This window comes from Lactuca virosa, chromosome 5 (genome assembly GCF_052849685.1).
Source record: "Lactuca virosa cultivar CGN04683 chromosome 5, Lactuca_virosa_CGN04683_v6, whole genome shotgun sequence".
NCBI classification, from domain to species: Eukaryota; Viridiplantae; Streptophyta; class Magnoliopsida; order Asterales; family Asteraceae; genus Lactuca; species Lactuca virosa.
This window is the reverse complement of record NC_136430.1, coordinates 240,650,531-240,664,075: the sequence shown is the minus strand read 5'-3', so window position 1 is coordinate 240,664,075 and position 13,545 is coordinate 240,650,531. Positions and strand designations below refer to the sequence as shown.

The window sequence follows — 13,545 nt, the reverse complement described above, 5'->3', positions numbered from 1 at the left end:
GGCTAGATCTTGGTGGTTTGGACCATTCTAATGGATAAAGTTGGAAACTTTATCCATTATAGAGCTTTTAGGATCCATAAAAATGTAATCTTGATCCTTCTATACCTTCCATGAGAGTATCATGATGTCTTAATGGATTAATAAGTTAAGGTTTTATCTTTTGGACCTTTTCTAGACAAGGAAAGTCATAAAGGTGGAAACTTTATGACTTAGAATGATATTATGGGACTAGATCTGAGTGTTGAATGAAAGGACTTAAGAGATTAAGTACTTAATGGAAAAGTGCCATTTGGCCGGGTAGGCCGGGCGTACCTTCGAGTACGCTGCGCATACTCGTATGGGGTCCCGATTCTGGTTGGTAAGTACGCCATGCGTACGAGCTGAGTACGTCGGGCGTACTCAACGTGGAGTTTGATTTGTTGACTTTGACTTCCGTTGACCGTTGACTTTTGACCAAGTTTGACCTTGGGCCAAACTTTAGGGTTTTGGCCTATTAACTAAGATTTTATCTGGTTCTGGTATTGATATGAGTCTCCTCACTATTTGTATGGGTCGAAGGCACCAATGCTGGCCCATTTGGTTTATGTGTTGTAGGAAGACCCGGGGCTTAGCCTAGGCATTATGTATGAAAGACCAGGAGGCGACTCCTGGCACACTATATGCTATTATGTATGATAGGAAGACCCGGGGGTTAGCCCTAGGTATTATGTATGAAAGACCAGGAGGTGGCTCTTGGCACACTGTATGCTAATTAGCTAAGTAGAGTTGTATGTATGCTAGTTGTCTTTGTGATGCTTGCATGGAAGACCAAGAGGTGGCTCTTGACACTTGTCTGTAAGACCCAGGGGGTGGCCCCCGACTTGGCAAGAAAGACCACATGGCGGCCCGTGGCATAATATCAAGACTATATATCGACACATAACATCTTTATTGATTATGATATATGAATGATATGTACGGATTATGGTTATGTATGACGGTATGTGATTTATGTGCTTATATGATAGACAATATCCGGTTGAAAGAGACCGAAGGGGTAAGACAACACCTAGATATGCTAGGTAGTATGCAGTATGTTGATATGTATGGTATGTGGTATTTGGGGAACTCACTAAGCTTCGTGCTTTCAGTTTTGGTTTCAGGTACCTCCAGTTTTCAAATAAAGGAGCTCGGGACGATCGCAACGCATACACCTATGTTTTCCGCAACATGTGATTTTTAGGAATGAACTCTGATAAATGTTTTATTTGAACTGCTTTTCAATGTGTGAACCAAGTTACAAATCTGTTTGAGTTATATTAAAAATAAAATTTTTGGTCATGAATTTTGGGATGTTACACTTTATATCGTGCTTGCATATATATGAACACCTACAAGTACTCAATAGGAAGCATGAATTGGAGTGCAATGTGGCCCCCAACAGACTACATAGCACCATTTCCACCACTGAAAAGGAAGATGCCATGGAGACCCACTATAAAGGGAAAGAGGGACAATACAGAGGTTAGTGGATCACACAGAGTATCAAAGTCAGGAAAAAGGATTATATGTGGTGTTTGTAAAAAGGCAGGGCACAACAAGTCAACTTGTGATGCAGTGTCAAAGCCCCAAAAAAGCCAGGTAAAAAAGAAGAAAGCCGAAGGTGAAGGTGGAAGTGCATTGAAGAAAGGGAAGGGTCAAGCTCAAGAGGGAAATGGTGTGAAAAAGGGAAATGGTGAAGGTGAAGGTGGAAGTGGAAGTGGTGTCAAAAAGGGAAAAGGTGAATGAGTGTTGTGAATAAGAAGAATGGTCAACAACAACGTACAGTCAAGTTAATGAAAAGGTCAGAGAGGATAATAAAGAAAAAGTTGGCAAAAAGGGTTGAGGGCAAAAACGGTAAAGGAGATACATCATCCAAACCAATGGACTTGGATTAAAAGTGTTTTTTTATGCAGTATGTTTGTTAGGGTTAGATGTCTTTCTTTCATGTTTGTTATGGACTTGTTAAGTTGGTTAGTGTGTCCTTAAAACACCAAGTAATGACATGAATGAATGAATGTTTGTTTGTCGTTGTAAGAAAAATATAACAATGTACTTTAACATAACATGAATGTTTGTTTGTGATTGTAAAACAAATATGGCAAGGTACTTTGACATAGCATGAATATTTGTTTGTGATTGTAAAACATATATGTCAAGTTACTTTGACATAACATGAATATTTGTTTGTGATTGTAAAACATATATGTCAAGGTACTTTGACATAACATGAATGTTTCTTTGTGATTGTAAAAATAAATATGGCAAGGTACTTTGACTGTACAAACAATGGTACAATCCACACGAACAAATCAATCAACAGTTAACAAAACAGTTGGTACTACGACAACATTAGTAAATATTAACTGACATCATATGAAAACATTGGTTAATAGCAACTAGATTTCATTTCCTTCATCGAAGTGACCATACATTACAAATGAGGTTATCATGTTACCAAACCCTCCCAAAAAAGATGGTTCTAAAAACCCTAACATCGTCAAAAGTCACCGTTAATCCAAATAACCAACAAACATCACCTAAAACACCTAATCACCAACAACAAAACATACCCTAATACATACATATTATACTAGCAGATGGAGAAGTTAGACAAAAAAAACAAACAACAACTTTCGACAACCCCAAAAACGCTAAAATCGCCATCGTGCTACCTACCGATATAACTACACCCACCAAAATCCCCACCCAGAGCATTCAACGTAACCACGAACCCCGATCATCGACACCACTGCAACTCCAACAACAACTATCACAGTCACGATCTTTTTCAAGTACACAATTCCTCCCTAAACTCGCCTAGCTACTATCACATGTCATCTCTCATTTCCTCAATCTGCACTTGCGTTTCCATGGCGTGAAGTTCGTCAGTTGGTATGCCATACTCTGAAACCACCATAAAAGAAGCTTTGTTCTGAGGCCATCTTCTTGATTTATAGCAGCCAAAAGCAGAAAAGATCGAAATTGGTTGTATTAAGCAAATGATACGATTAGGGTAACAAAGTGGGTGGGGAACACTCATTTAGGGTACCCTTCAATTTATAAGAGGGACCATCAGGGATGACTTGGCAAACTTGGAGACCAAGATTAGAACAACACTAGTCGATTCACGTTCCACTAGCCACGTCCTCAAAATATCATTTAAACCTTTTACAATCGGTAAAAGGACGCTATTAAACGTTCATATGAAAGCTAGTTTCCTTAATATGCAAAAAAAAAAATTTATTTACATTTTAAACAAACACAACATGAGCTAATCGCAACTAAAATTAACTTAATACGATCCAATTTGCAATGCAAAAGAGGTAGGAGGATAATCACAAGGGATAAAGTCAAAAACCTCTTGGAAATGTCGTCTCTAAACCGTGTCTGACAAAATCAACCCTGTTGCAGTCGTAAATCAGAACCTTCCATTCTCGTCAAACCAAAACCAGATCTGTTTCTTCTCTAGACTTTCCTCCCTAAACGCACCTTTAGATTTCCTATCCCAATCTCCCCCAGTTTTGCAGAAAGATCGATGGGTTTATCATTAAGCAGCAACAGAAGAAGAAACAACCATTATCACCATCAACACCCACCTTCCGCCGACCCTTATTCTGCACCACAATATATTTACTCTGCTCCACAACCGCCACTACCACCGCCACCGCCGCCACCACCGGCACTCCCACTGCCCACGCCCCCAGTGTTCCACCCCTACGATGCCAGTAGTTACCCTAATAACGCAATGAATGTTAGGCCCAATTTTTGGTCTTATAATCAACAGCAAGCAAATTACAATTATGGGTGGGCGCCACAAATGCGTCTACCTTCGATGATGCCGGCTCCACCACCTCAGCCTCCGCCAGCGTATGTCGAGCATCAGCAGGCAAAGAAAGTTAAGAGTCATGTTAACGTGCATAAGGATACATTGAAGGTTGAAATCGATGAGGAGAATCCTGATTGTCATTTAGTTTCCTTCGTGTTTGATGCGATGTTTGATGGGAGGTTAGTAATCTGTGTAAATTTGTTACTACTTTACTGTGTATTCTAGATATAGCTTATGTATGCAAATGATCATGCATTATCTTTTACATTTGATGAACAATTGTGTTAGAAACTTTGATGCAACCAATAACAGGATCGTTAATCGTATCACTGTTAGGCCTAATTTGGCTTGTCAGGGTAGAATTGTGCAATTGAGGAATGTATTGGGCATGCTTATTATCATTCTCTAATAGAGTGGAATGAGTAATTATCGTTAGTTGAATTGGCCTATATATTGAACATAGACTGTTCACTTGTTCATAAGTTGGTTTATTGCTAGTTTGTTCCATTTACTGTTTTTATTCAGTCCCTAATAGCACTTCACTAGAATACAGATAACTATAGCCATAACACATGCCCAATAATCTTGAACATAATCATGTTATCTACTTGTGTTTGTGTGAAAATAATCAAGATATTCATACCCAATGTATAGTAAATTATAAATACACACAAATCCTGAAAGAAAAAGAAACCAAATGGAAAATATTGTGTTGTGTTTAAAGATGTTATAGAATCTTGCAAATCCTGCTAGGTTTTTATAGGATAGTTCAAAAACTAATACTTAGATGACAAACGGGAAGAAAGCATTACAAAATAAGTGTTTTGGTCAAGTTATTGGCTAGAGCTATGAAATATGATACCATTTATAAGTAAGACTTAAATAATGGAAACTTAGACAACTAATATTAAGATATCATTTATCCCTAATTATATATATACAGATATACTATATCTATCAAATAACACTAGGTATAATCCACTATGCAACAATATGATTTGCTTAGATTGAGTCATCATTGTTTTGTTTTGTAATTCTTTTCAAATGGATAAAGATATTCATACTTTAGTATCTTGAAGTTAATCCACACTTAAGTGAACTCATGAAATTATGGACTCAGATTTTAAGGTCTTTCTGATTGAAGCTGCTCATGGTTATAGAAATGTATTTTTTTTTACTGTTCTTTGTGATCTTTGAGAGTTAATCTGTTAGTTTTGCTATTATATATTGCCAAATTCAACAAATATCTTCATACTTTCATGGATTTTTGGCTTCAACAAGATTAATGTCAAATTTACAAAAACACACATTTTTTTGTCTCACTCAAAAAGGTGGCATGGGGACTCACTCTTGATCTCTCATCATGCAAAAGACGTGAACGCCCTCATCCTCATCATGGAAAAAGTACATCATGTGTATTGATTTTCATTTTGCATCCCATTTACAAAACACACCACATTTACCCTTCTCAAGAGAAGGAATAAGTATGCATTCTGATTTCATAAATTTCTATGCAAAAATCTAATATTTCATGAAAAAGTAGATGTCAAAGGCGAAGAGGGTAAAAATGACTAAAATACCCTCATGTAAAATCTAAGTGACACAGGTTAACAGCCCTTGATTAGCAACATCCATTTTAGGGACCATAAAGTTGCATTCTTTTCTTGGATAATCTGTGTAATTAACTCTTTATGAACTTGTAAATAAACTAATTATGTTTTTCCTTTTTTGTCCTTGATGTCTAACAGCATGACAATCTATTACTTTGCAAAAGAAGAGTCTGAATGCAAGTTTTCCCCATTATACCCCGAAGCATTTCTTCCTGTAAAAGTCCCATTCTCAAAGGGCCCTGGACAAAAATTCAGACAACCACCAGGGACTGGAATTGACTTGGGATTCTTTGAGTTGGATTCCCTTTCAAAACCATCATCCGGGGAATCCATATTTCCACTTGTAATATGTGCAGAGACGATTTTACCCTTGTTATCTCCCAATCAACATCTTTATGATCCCTTACCAACTACTACTACCCCTACCCCTCACATGCAAATCACACAAGCTGTTTTGGAAAAGAACAATGGGGATGGTTTTAAAGTTAAAGTGATAAGACAGATTTTGTGGATTGATGGAATTCGTTATGAGTTGCGTGAAATCTACGGAATTGGAATTGGACATTCCGATGAGAGTTTTGATAATACGGGGTCTGGAGAAGAATGTGTTATATGTATGACAGAACCTAAGGACACTGCTGTTCTTCCATGTAGGCATATGGTAAGTTTTGATAACTTTTGTTTTTGTTATAACATTCTACTTTAAAAAATATACTCAGTTATAGGCTTATAGCAACTATAGTGTTTTAATAAACAACAATTTATGAGTTTAAGGTTATGATTGGTGGATTTTTTAAAGTGGAGTGCCTTAAAAAGAAGAAACTGAAAGTACAATGTTGATAGGAAAAAAGTGAAAGTAGGATGACATATGACATTGCTATAATTAGGTAGATTTTTGAATGTAAAATGGTATAATAAGAAAAAGTGAAAGTAGGATGCTATAAATATAATTAAAAAATCAATGAAAGTACATTTCTATTTCTTGTATTACAACTATAAGATCTGCATTTCTAAAAGGAGGTTTGCTAGGAATTTAAGGTCAAACGGATTATTTTAGAGTTAAAATTAAGGGTTTTATGCAGATAAGTCCTATTATTTTGGGAAATTTTTTGATATAGTCCTAAAAAAAAATTGAACAAAAAGTCCCGATTATTTAACATTTTGCCGAAATTAATGAAAAAGTCCTTTTTTCTATATTTTAACATGAAATGAAAGATCATGTGATTTTCACAAAATAATAGGACTTTTCTTTTAAAATTTTTTTTAGGACTTTATCAAAAAAATTCCCAATATAATGGGACTTTTCTGCATAAAACCCTACAATTAATTTGGATATGATTAAATTTTACATACTTTCTATATTGCCTTGGTGATGAGAGTAGAAAGATAAAGCATATGACTCTTAATGACTAATAAAGGATATGCATACACAATGTATATTTATTCTTTCTAATAACAAGAAATAACAAAATAATTTGATTTATTTGTAGTATAGCATCCTACTTCCATTTATTTCTATTAAAACATTCCACTTTCAGTTTATTCTAATTAACGCATCCCACTTAAAAAATCAACCAATTATGACATTAAACGCAGAATCTTTTTTTAATTAATACATTATAGTTTAAAAAGTCAACCTTATATAAAGAATAATGTTATAAAATGAAGGTTGTATGCTATAATAAAGAAATCACGGAAAGTATGTTGCTATTTTCTGCATTTGACCTTATAAATCATGCTTCTGTTACATATAATCAAATATGCATCCTTGTTATCAAATCACGTTATTATAGTCTACAAAAACAGTGGGATAGGAACTTGCTCTTGATCTCTCAGTGCAAAAGCCATGAATGCCCTCCTCTCTTTCATCATTGAAAATCCCTCTGGAAAGTTTGGAGAAATCGAAGGAAAAATTTAAGGGTGAATTTGTCAACCGTTAGGACTTAATGAGGAATACCTCATCGTTTCCTGACTTTCTCTATTAAGTCATTCTTTCTGCACTAAATAAAAAAGAAACACTCATATATAGCTTACCAGATTAAGTCCATTAAGTAAAAAGTAACCAGTCTGTAAGAATCGAGGGGTCACTTGTTGAAGAATCTATGCTATGTTTTCTTGGCCTTTTATTTATTTATTTTGATTTTAATCGTTATGTACGATTTCAGTGTCTATGTAGCGAGTGTGCCAAGGCATTGCGAATTCAATCAAACAAGTGTCCAATTTGTCGTCAACCTATCGAAGAACTAATGGAGATCAAAATTAGTTAAGTTGATTGTTGATATATCTTTTTTTTTTTTTTTCTTCTTAATGAAAATCAAGAATCACATGTTACAAAGTATATTCTTTTCTTCTTGTCCAATCTTGTGATGTAGTTAATGTTATAATATTCATGTATAGATATCAAAACATGGTTTCTTCCTTTTCTTCTTTGGTTTGCTTTTCTTTTTCTTTTTCTTTTCCTTTGATAATGTAACACAATTGATTTAAGGTTGGTATCTTTTTTAAAAATAAACAAGGGTTCAATTGTCAGCCAACTTTGTAATGAGTTTTAATTTCAATAATCATTTTTGTGAGTCTTAAAGTCAAGTAAATGAATCCATCCTTCGGAGAACTGCTTATGACATGCATTTGATTGTGATTATTGATTGGATTGTGATTATTGATATCAATGAAACACGTTGCAATTTGGGTCCCACCCTAAAAAAGTTTGACAAAGACTCATCAGAATTTGTTTTTTTGGGAAAGGACGTGAATAACCCTTTTTATAACAATGAACCTTAAAGTGAGCTTAATCAACAAAAACGTTGCAAGATTCAATAAGACAAATTACGTTTTCTGTCTTATACAAAAATGTGACACATGAAGCGTATATTGATATATTGTTTGTATAAAAGACATAAATGACATCCTCTCTTTCATAAAACATAGTCTTAAAAAACTTACCAAGTGTCTTAAGGAAGTAAAGTAGTTCACATGATGAGTTTCTTTCTTTCTTTTTTTTTTTCTTTTTTTTTGATAGTGAAAGACTAGTTGTCGTGTTTATGTGTCAGATCTTAGGAGTTACCAGTTTAACACCACCATACTTTTCATCTTTAAGATTGGAATTTAACCTTTGCTTTATCCTCTTTTTACTCTGTTTGTCTTCTTTACTTTGTAGCCTTTTAGTAATCTGTCTATCCTTGTCTGGAGATATTTCAAGTTCATGGGAGAAAGCATGAGTAGTTGAACTTTTATACTTTACACCCCTTAATACTAGCTATTATCACTTTTACCCCCCTAGATTTACATTTCAAAAGATGAGGCAATGAATGAGAATATTTAGGGAATCGGGAAACCCATGGGGGCTGACCTAGTAGTCAATCTGTGGGCCCTTGTGTCCAATGTGTCATACTTTTCATGTTCGACTCCGTGATAGGTGCTAAAAGTTTTTTTAAAGCCATATTTACTGATTAAAAGACCTAAATCGTCCCATACTTGTTGTATTTGGCATATTTTCAGTAAGACTTTATTATATGGGTCATGATAAATAGGGTCAAACATTATTCAATGATAAGGGAGGGGATTTAAGTCTTTTGAGAGTAGAAAGCGAATCCATATTCCATATTTTGGAGGAGAAAAAAAACCCGGAACATTTGTTCCATGAACATCAGTCTCAGATGTACCCCAATACATGTAAAACACAGTACACCAAGTGTCATGGTCAATACTCAATAGTACAAAACAAAATGGGGTGTAAAAGAAACAAAATATAAAGAATATCACATGGGGCTATGTCTCCAATGTGTAGGGTATAGAATGTTGGATTCATGAATATTGTAGCGATAAGAATGGGGGGTTATTTATAATTTAAAATTTGAAAGACAGAAATGAAGGAGAGAATATTTGGCATGGAAGTTAGCACTGGGAGAGGGCATCTGCAGAGCTTTTTACAGAGGTGAGGACAATACAAGATACAAAATATGGTGCAGTAATAATATTGACTTTCTGAGCTTGTTGTTAATCTTGTTCTGCATATAATTGTAGATTGGGGACCATATCACTTGTCTCATTCTTGCCTACTACATTTTTGGCTTAAAACCACTTCATAACTTCTTCAAAAACACATGCTTTTCAAAACTATATATATATATATATATATATATATATATATATATATATATATATATATATATTGTAGGATTTACCGATTCCATTAGAGGTTCCTGTGAGTGATTTGAACAACCCGAACTGTTTTCCTGATTTCTTAATTCCACTAAAAGAGCTTCGTGTTTGCCACATTTCTTAATCCACTAAAAGAGCTTATTATAATAGAGAATCAATGGTCAACAGTACAAATTTGAAAGAGAAGTATATATATATATATATATATATATATATATATATATATATATATATATATATATATATATATATATATATATATAAAATAAGCTAAAACATGATTTGAGGGAGAGTATATATATTAGGTGCAACTAGTGGAATAACATCAACCTCGATAAAAATCACATGCATAAGACGATGAGTCAAAGGTTACGGTTTTAAATTACAAAATAATAAAGAAATAATTGCTGAAATGTCGTTTCCATGGACAAAATAAATACTTATTAATAGGCCAATGGGGTCGATCCTCCTCATTTATTGCTTTCTCCCATAAAGGGATTGGACCTACAAGTTGCTTTTTCCAACGTTTTCTAATTCTTGTTTAATTTATATGATTACTTTTTAACTATTAATCTATTTTATTAACAAAGTATTTTTGGAAATTTCAACACCTCCCCACTCCATATTTCGGGTTGGCAGTAGAAACTACATGAACTAGAATGATACACAAAATGATGATTACTGTCATCACAAACTGCTTCACTTCACATTTAGTGCGTCTTCTAGAGCAAACAAATGAACCATTATAGGAGCAGAAAGCCTTGTTAGTTTCTCGCGATCACCTTAAAGCCATTGTAGGATCAACACTTCTAGAACATTACGATGGCCTACAAATCATAAGTGTTATACACGAGCACCCTTGATCTCTTTGCTTTGGCATGTTAATGTTGTCTTATTGGTGAGCGTGCCTATTTCCATTCACATTCTCCTCTATCTTCATAAGTGTGCTACTTGTGGATTTGGCACTCCATCGTTAGGTTCCATGCATGTTACTAGCCTCTTGGTTATCCATTCCACCTGCATTCTCAGTTCTTGTATACACCATGATCCATAGAAAAAGAAATTAGTGCATCAATATGCAAGAAGCTGCCAAAAAATAGTCCAAATAGTAAATAAATTGATTCTTTATTGAATATTTTCGATCACATTTACAGATTACAATGAAAAGGATTATATACAAACTCAGTACAACATGAAGGCTAAGAATTAGGAGTAATAGGAGCCGACAAATCACGAACTAAATATGGAGAATATACAAAGGTAAATAAGGATAAGATATTAAATTCCTATACTCCCCCTCAAGCTGGAGTATGTAGACTTTGCATGCCCAGCTTGTCAACTAAGGACTCAATTTGTTGTAGACCCAAAGCCTTAGTTAAGAGGTATGCTACTTGCATCTTTGTGTGAATGGGAAGAGGAACTATTTCTTGTGAATCAACTCGTTCACACATTACACGTAACAATCCATTTCAACATGTTTAGTTCTTTCATGAAAGACTGGATTGGTGGCAATGTTGCAAGCAACTTGATTATCACCGTATATAAGTGTGGGCCCAATTTGTTTGACATCAAGTTTGTTTAGAAACCACTGCATCCAGATTATTTTGCTGATTGTAGCAGCCCTTGCTCGGTATTGTGCTTCAGCAGAAGATCGAGAAACAACCACATGTTTCTTTGATTTCCACGAGACTGGAGCTCCTCCCAAAAGTAGAACATATCTTGTTCGAGATCATCGGGTATATGGGCATCCAAGCCAATCCGCATCGCAATATGCAATGAGATTAGTTCCTCATTGCTTAGGAAACAGGACAGCTTGTCCAGGAGTAGCTTTCGGATATCTCAAGACCCTCATTGCTGCATTGCATCTAAGTGATCTTGTCGTGGATCCGATACAAATTAAATTAGAACGTTCACGACATATGTGAGATCTGGTCTAGTAGCTTGTAGAGACAACACTTTACCAACAAACCGACAATATTTACTTGCATCAACGCATGGTTATTTATTTCCTTTTTCAAGTATCAAGTTTTGTTGCATCAGGAAGGAACATGGTTTACATCCTGTCACACCCCCGAACCAGACGGCGGAAACGTCCGGGGGCTTGGGTGACTTCATATTGTAATATCATCACAATGTATATAATTGAAACAAGACAACACCATCATCATACATATCAAAATACAACCAACATTGTTTACATCAAGTATAGTATCATAGATTACATGCCAGAATATTCAATGTATGATGATAACAAAATACGAAAAATTCCACATGTTCTTGTTGACCTTTCCGCTTAACGATTCCCTGAGAATACAAGTTATTTTGAAAATGTCAACATAGATAATGTTGGTGAGTTCATAAGCATGTTTGAATAAAAAGTTTTGTATTGTTCGTAAAACACCAGAAAATCCGATATTTTCTGTAAATTGGTTTGAAAGTGATGTATCAAAATCAAGTATTAATGCATGCGTGTTTTCTGTTTTTGGAGCGTATATAAAGATGTAATCCGGATAAAAATCTTGTATTTCTGTTGTAAGTAGAAGGTATTGTTTAACTGTATGATTCCCCAGAAAATCCGACAAGATTTTATATGTATTCCGTAAATTTATGATGGAGAGAATCTCTATGTGAGCCGTGTTAACCATACTTGATTATGACGAATTCGCCTGTCGTGGCGTTTTCAGGCGCCGACTTGTTTAAGGTAAGGTTTGTCACCCTAGACTGGCCTAGTCTAACTGTAGCGAACAGCTCAGGTGTGGGGTGTCACCCCGTATAGATCTATACACAAACTCTCGCTCTCCCTCCAGGAGACTCTGGTTATAACTACAGGCTACGATTGTACACTCGAGAGGTGTCAACCGACATGTCTCACTAGATCCTTAACTGAGTTTACGTGAATATTGTATTATGTTATGTATAATGTTTCCGTGTACGTTTTATGATTGAAAAGTACGAGTATGTATGTGAATGTATGAGGCCCAACAGACATGTAAAAGGACAACTAGGGCCCACTAAACATGTAAGTTATTTCCAGGCCCAATAAGCATGTAAATGGACCACTAAGGCCCAATAAATATGTAATGTATAGTCCGGGCCCAATAAGCATGTAAATGGACCACTAAGGCCCAATAAACATGTAATGTATAGTCCATGCCCAATAATCATGTAAATGGACCACTAAGGCCCAATAAACATGTAATGTATACTCCAGGCCCAATAAGCATGCAAATGGACCACTAAGGCCAATAACATGAAATGTAAGTATTAGGCCCAATAATCATGTAATCGATGTATTTAGTTAGTTTGTTATTACATTGTTTGTTTTAGCTCGATTGTTTTCCAAAATGACATAAAAAACCCAGTTTTTGTAATGATGACAGTTTCGGCCCATTAAGCCGAAAATTTACAATTTAGGCACCTTTTTGATAAAATTGACACTTTAGGTCCCTTAAGACCAAAAGTTTACATTTATGGGCTTATTTCAATTAAAATGACATTTTTAGCCCACTGTTGTTAAGAGTAACATTTTCGGCCTAATATTATGAAAATTGACATCCTCGGCCCAATTATATAAAAATTGACATTTTCGGCCCAATTTAATAAAATCGGCAATTTCAACCCTTTTTAACCGAAAAACAACATTTTTGGCTCAAATTTGTTTAAAATGACAATTTAGTCCACAAAAGTCATAATTTTTCCAAATTTGGCCCATAAAACCGTGAAGGCCCAATTTAAGCCCATTTTGTGAAAAAATTACTCTTTTGGCCCTTTTTAAAACCATAATATCATAAAGACCTATTTTATACAAAAATGGCTCTTTGGTCCTTAAAAAAACCGTAAGTATCATAAAAGCTTCATCTTTTTGTTCATTTGTCAAAAATGGTCCCTTTACAAGATTTTGTTTAGTTTTTCAACATCCTTAACATA

General features: G+C 35.0%; 1 protein-coding gene and 1 long non-coding RNA gene across 2 annotated transcripts; one reads left to right on the top strand and one right to left on the bottom strand.

Moving 5' to 3' along the window:
* Positions 1-2,407: 2,407 nt before the first annotated feature.
* LOC145115172 (uncharacterized) lies at positions 2,408-3,432 on the bottom strand. Its single transcript, XR_013711464.1, has 2 exons — positions 3,380-3,432; positions 2,408-2,925 (listed from the first exon to the last, which is right to left on the bottom strand). It is a non-coding gene; the product is annotated as an uncharacterized LOC145115172 (long non-coding RNA).
* LOC145115171 (putative E3 ubiquitin-protein ligase LUL4) lies at positions 3,406-7,881 on the top strand. Its single transcript, XM_079051396.1, has 3 exons — positions 3,406-4,026; positions 5,596-6,118; positions 7,623-7,881. Exons 1-3 carry the CDS (start codon positions 3,557-3,559, stop codon positions 7,722-7,724), a joined length of 1,095 nt encoding a protein of 364 aa, XP_078907522.1. The 5' UTR covers positions 3,406-3,556; the 3' UTR covers positions 7,725-7,881.
* The last annotated feature ends 5,664 nt before the right edge of the window (positions 7,882-13,545 follow it).

Bases quoted from the DNA above. Each gene is read 5' to 3' on its own strand.
- LOC145115171 (XM_079051396.1), top strand. From the start codon at position 3,557: ATGGGTTTATCATTAAGCAGCAACAGAAGAAGAAACAACCATTATCAC. The intron at 4,027-5,595 runs GTTAGTAATCTG...GATGTCTAACAG, and splicing joins GATGCGATGTTTGATGGGAG to CATGACAATCTATTACTTTG. The intron at 6,119-7,622 runs GTAAGTTTTGAT...GTACGATTTCAG, and splicing joins TTCTTCCATGTAGGCATATG to TGTCTATGTAGCGAGTGTGC.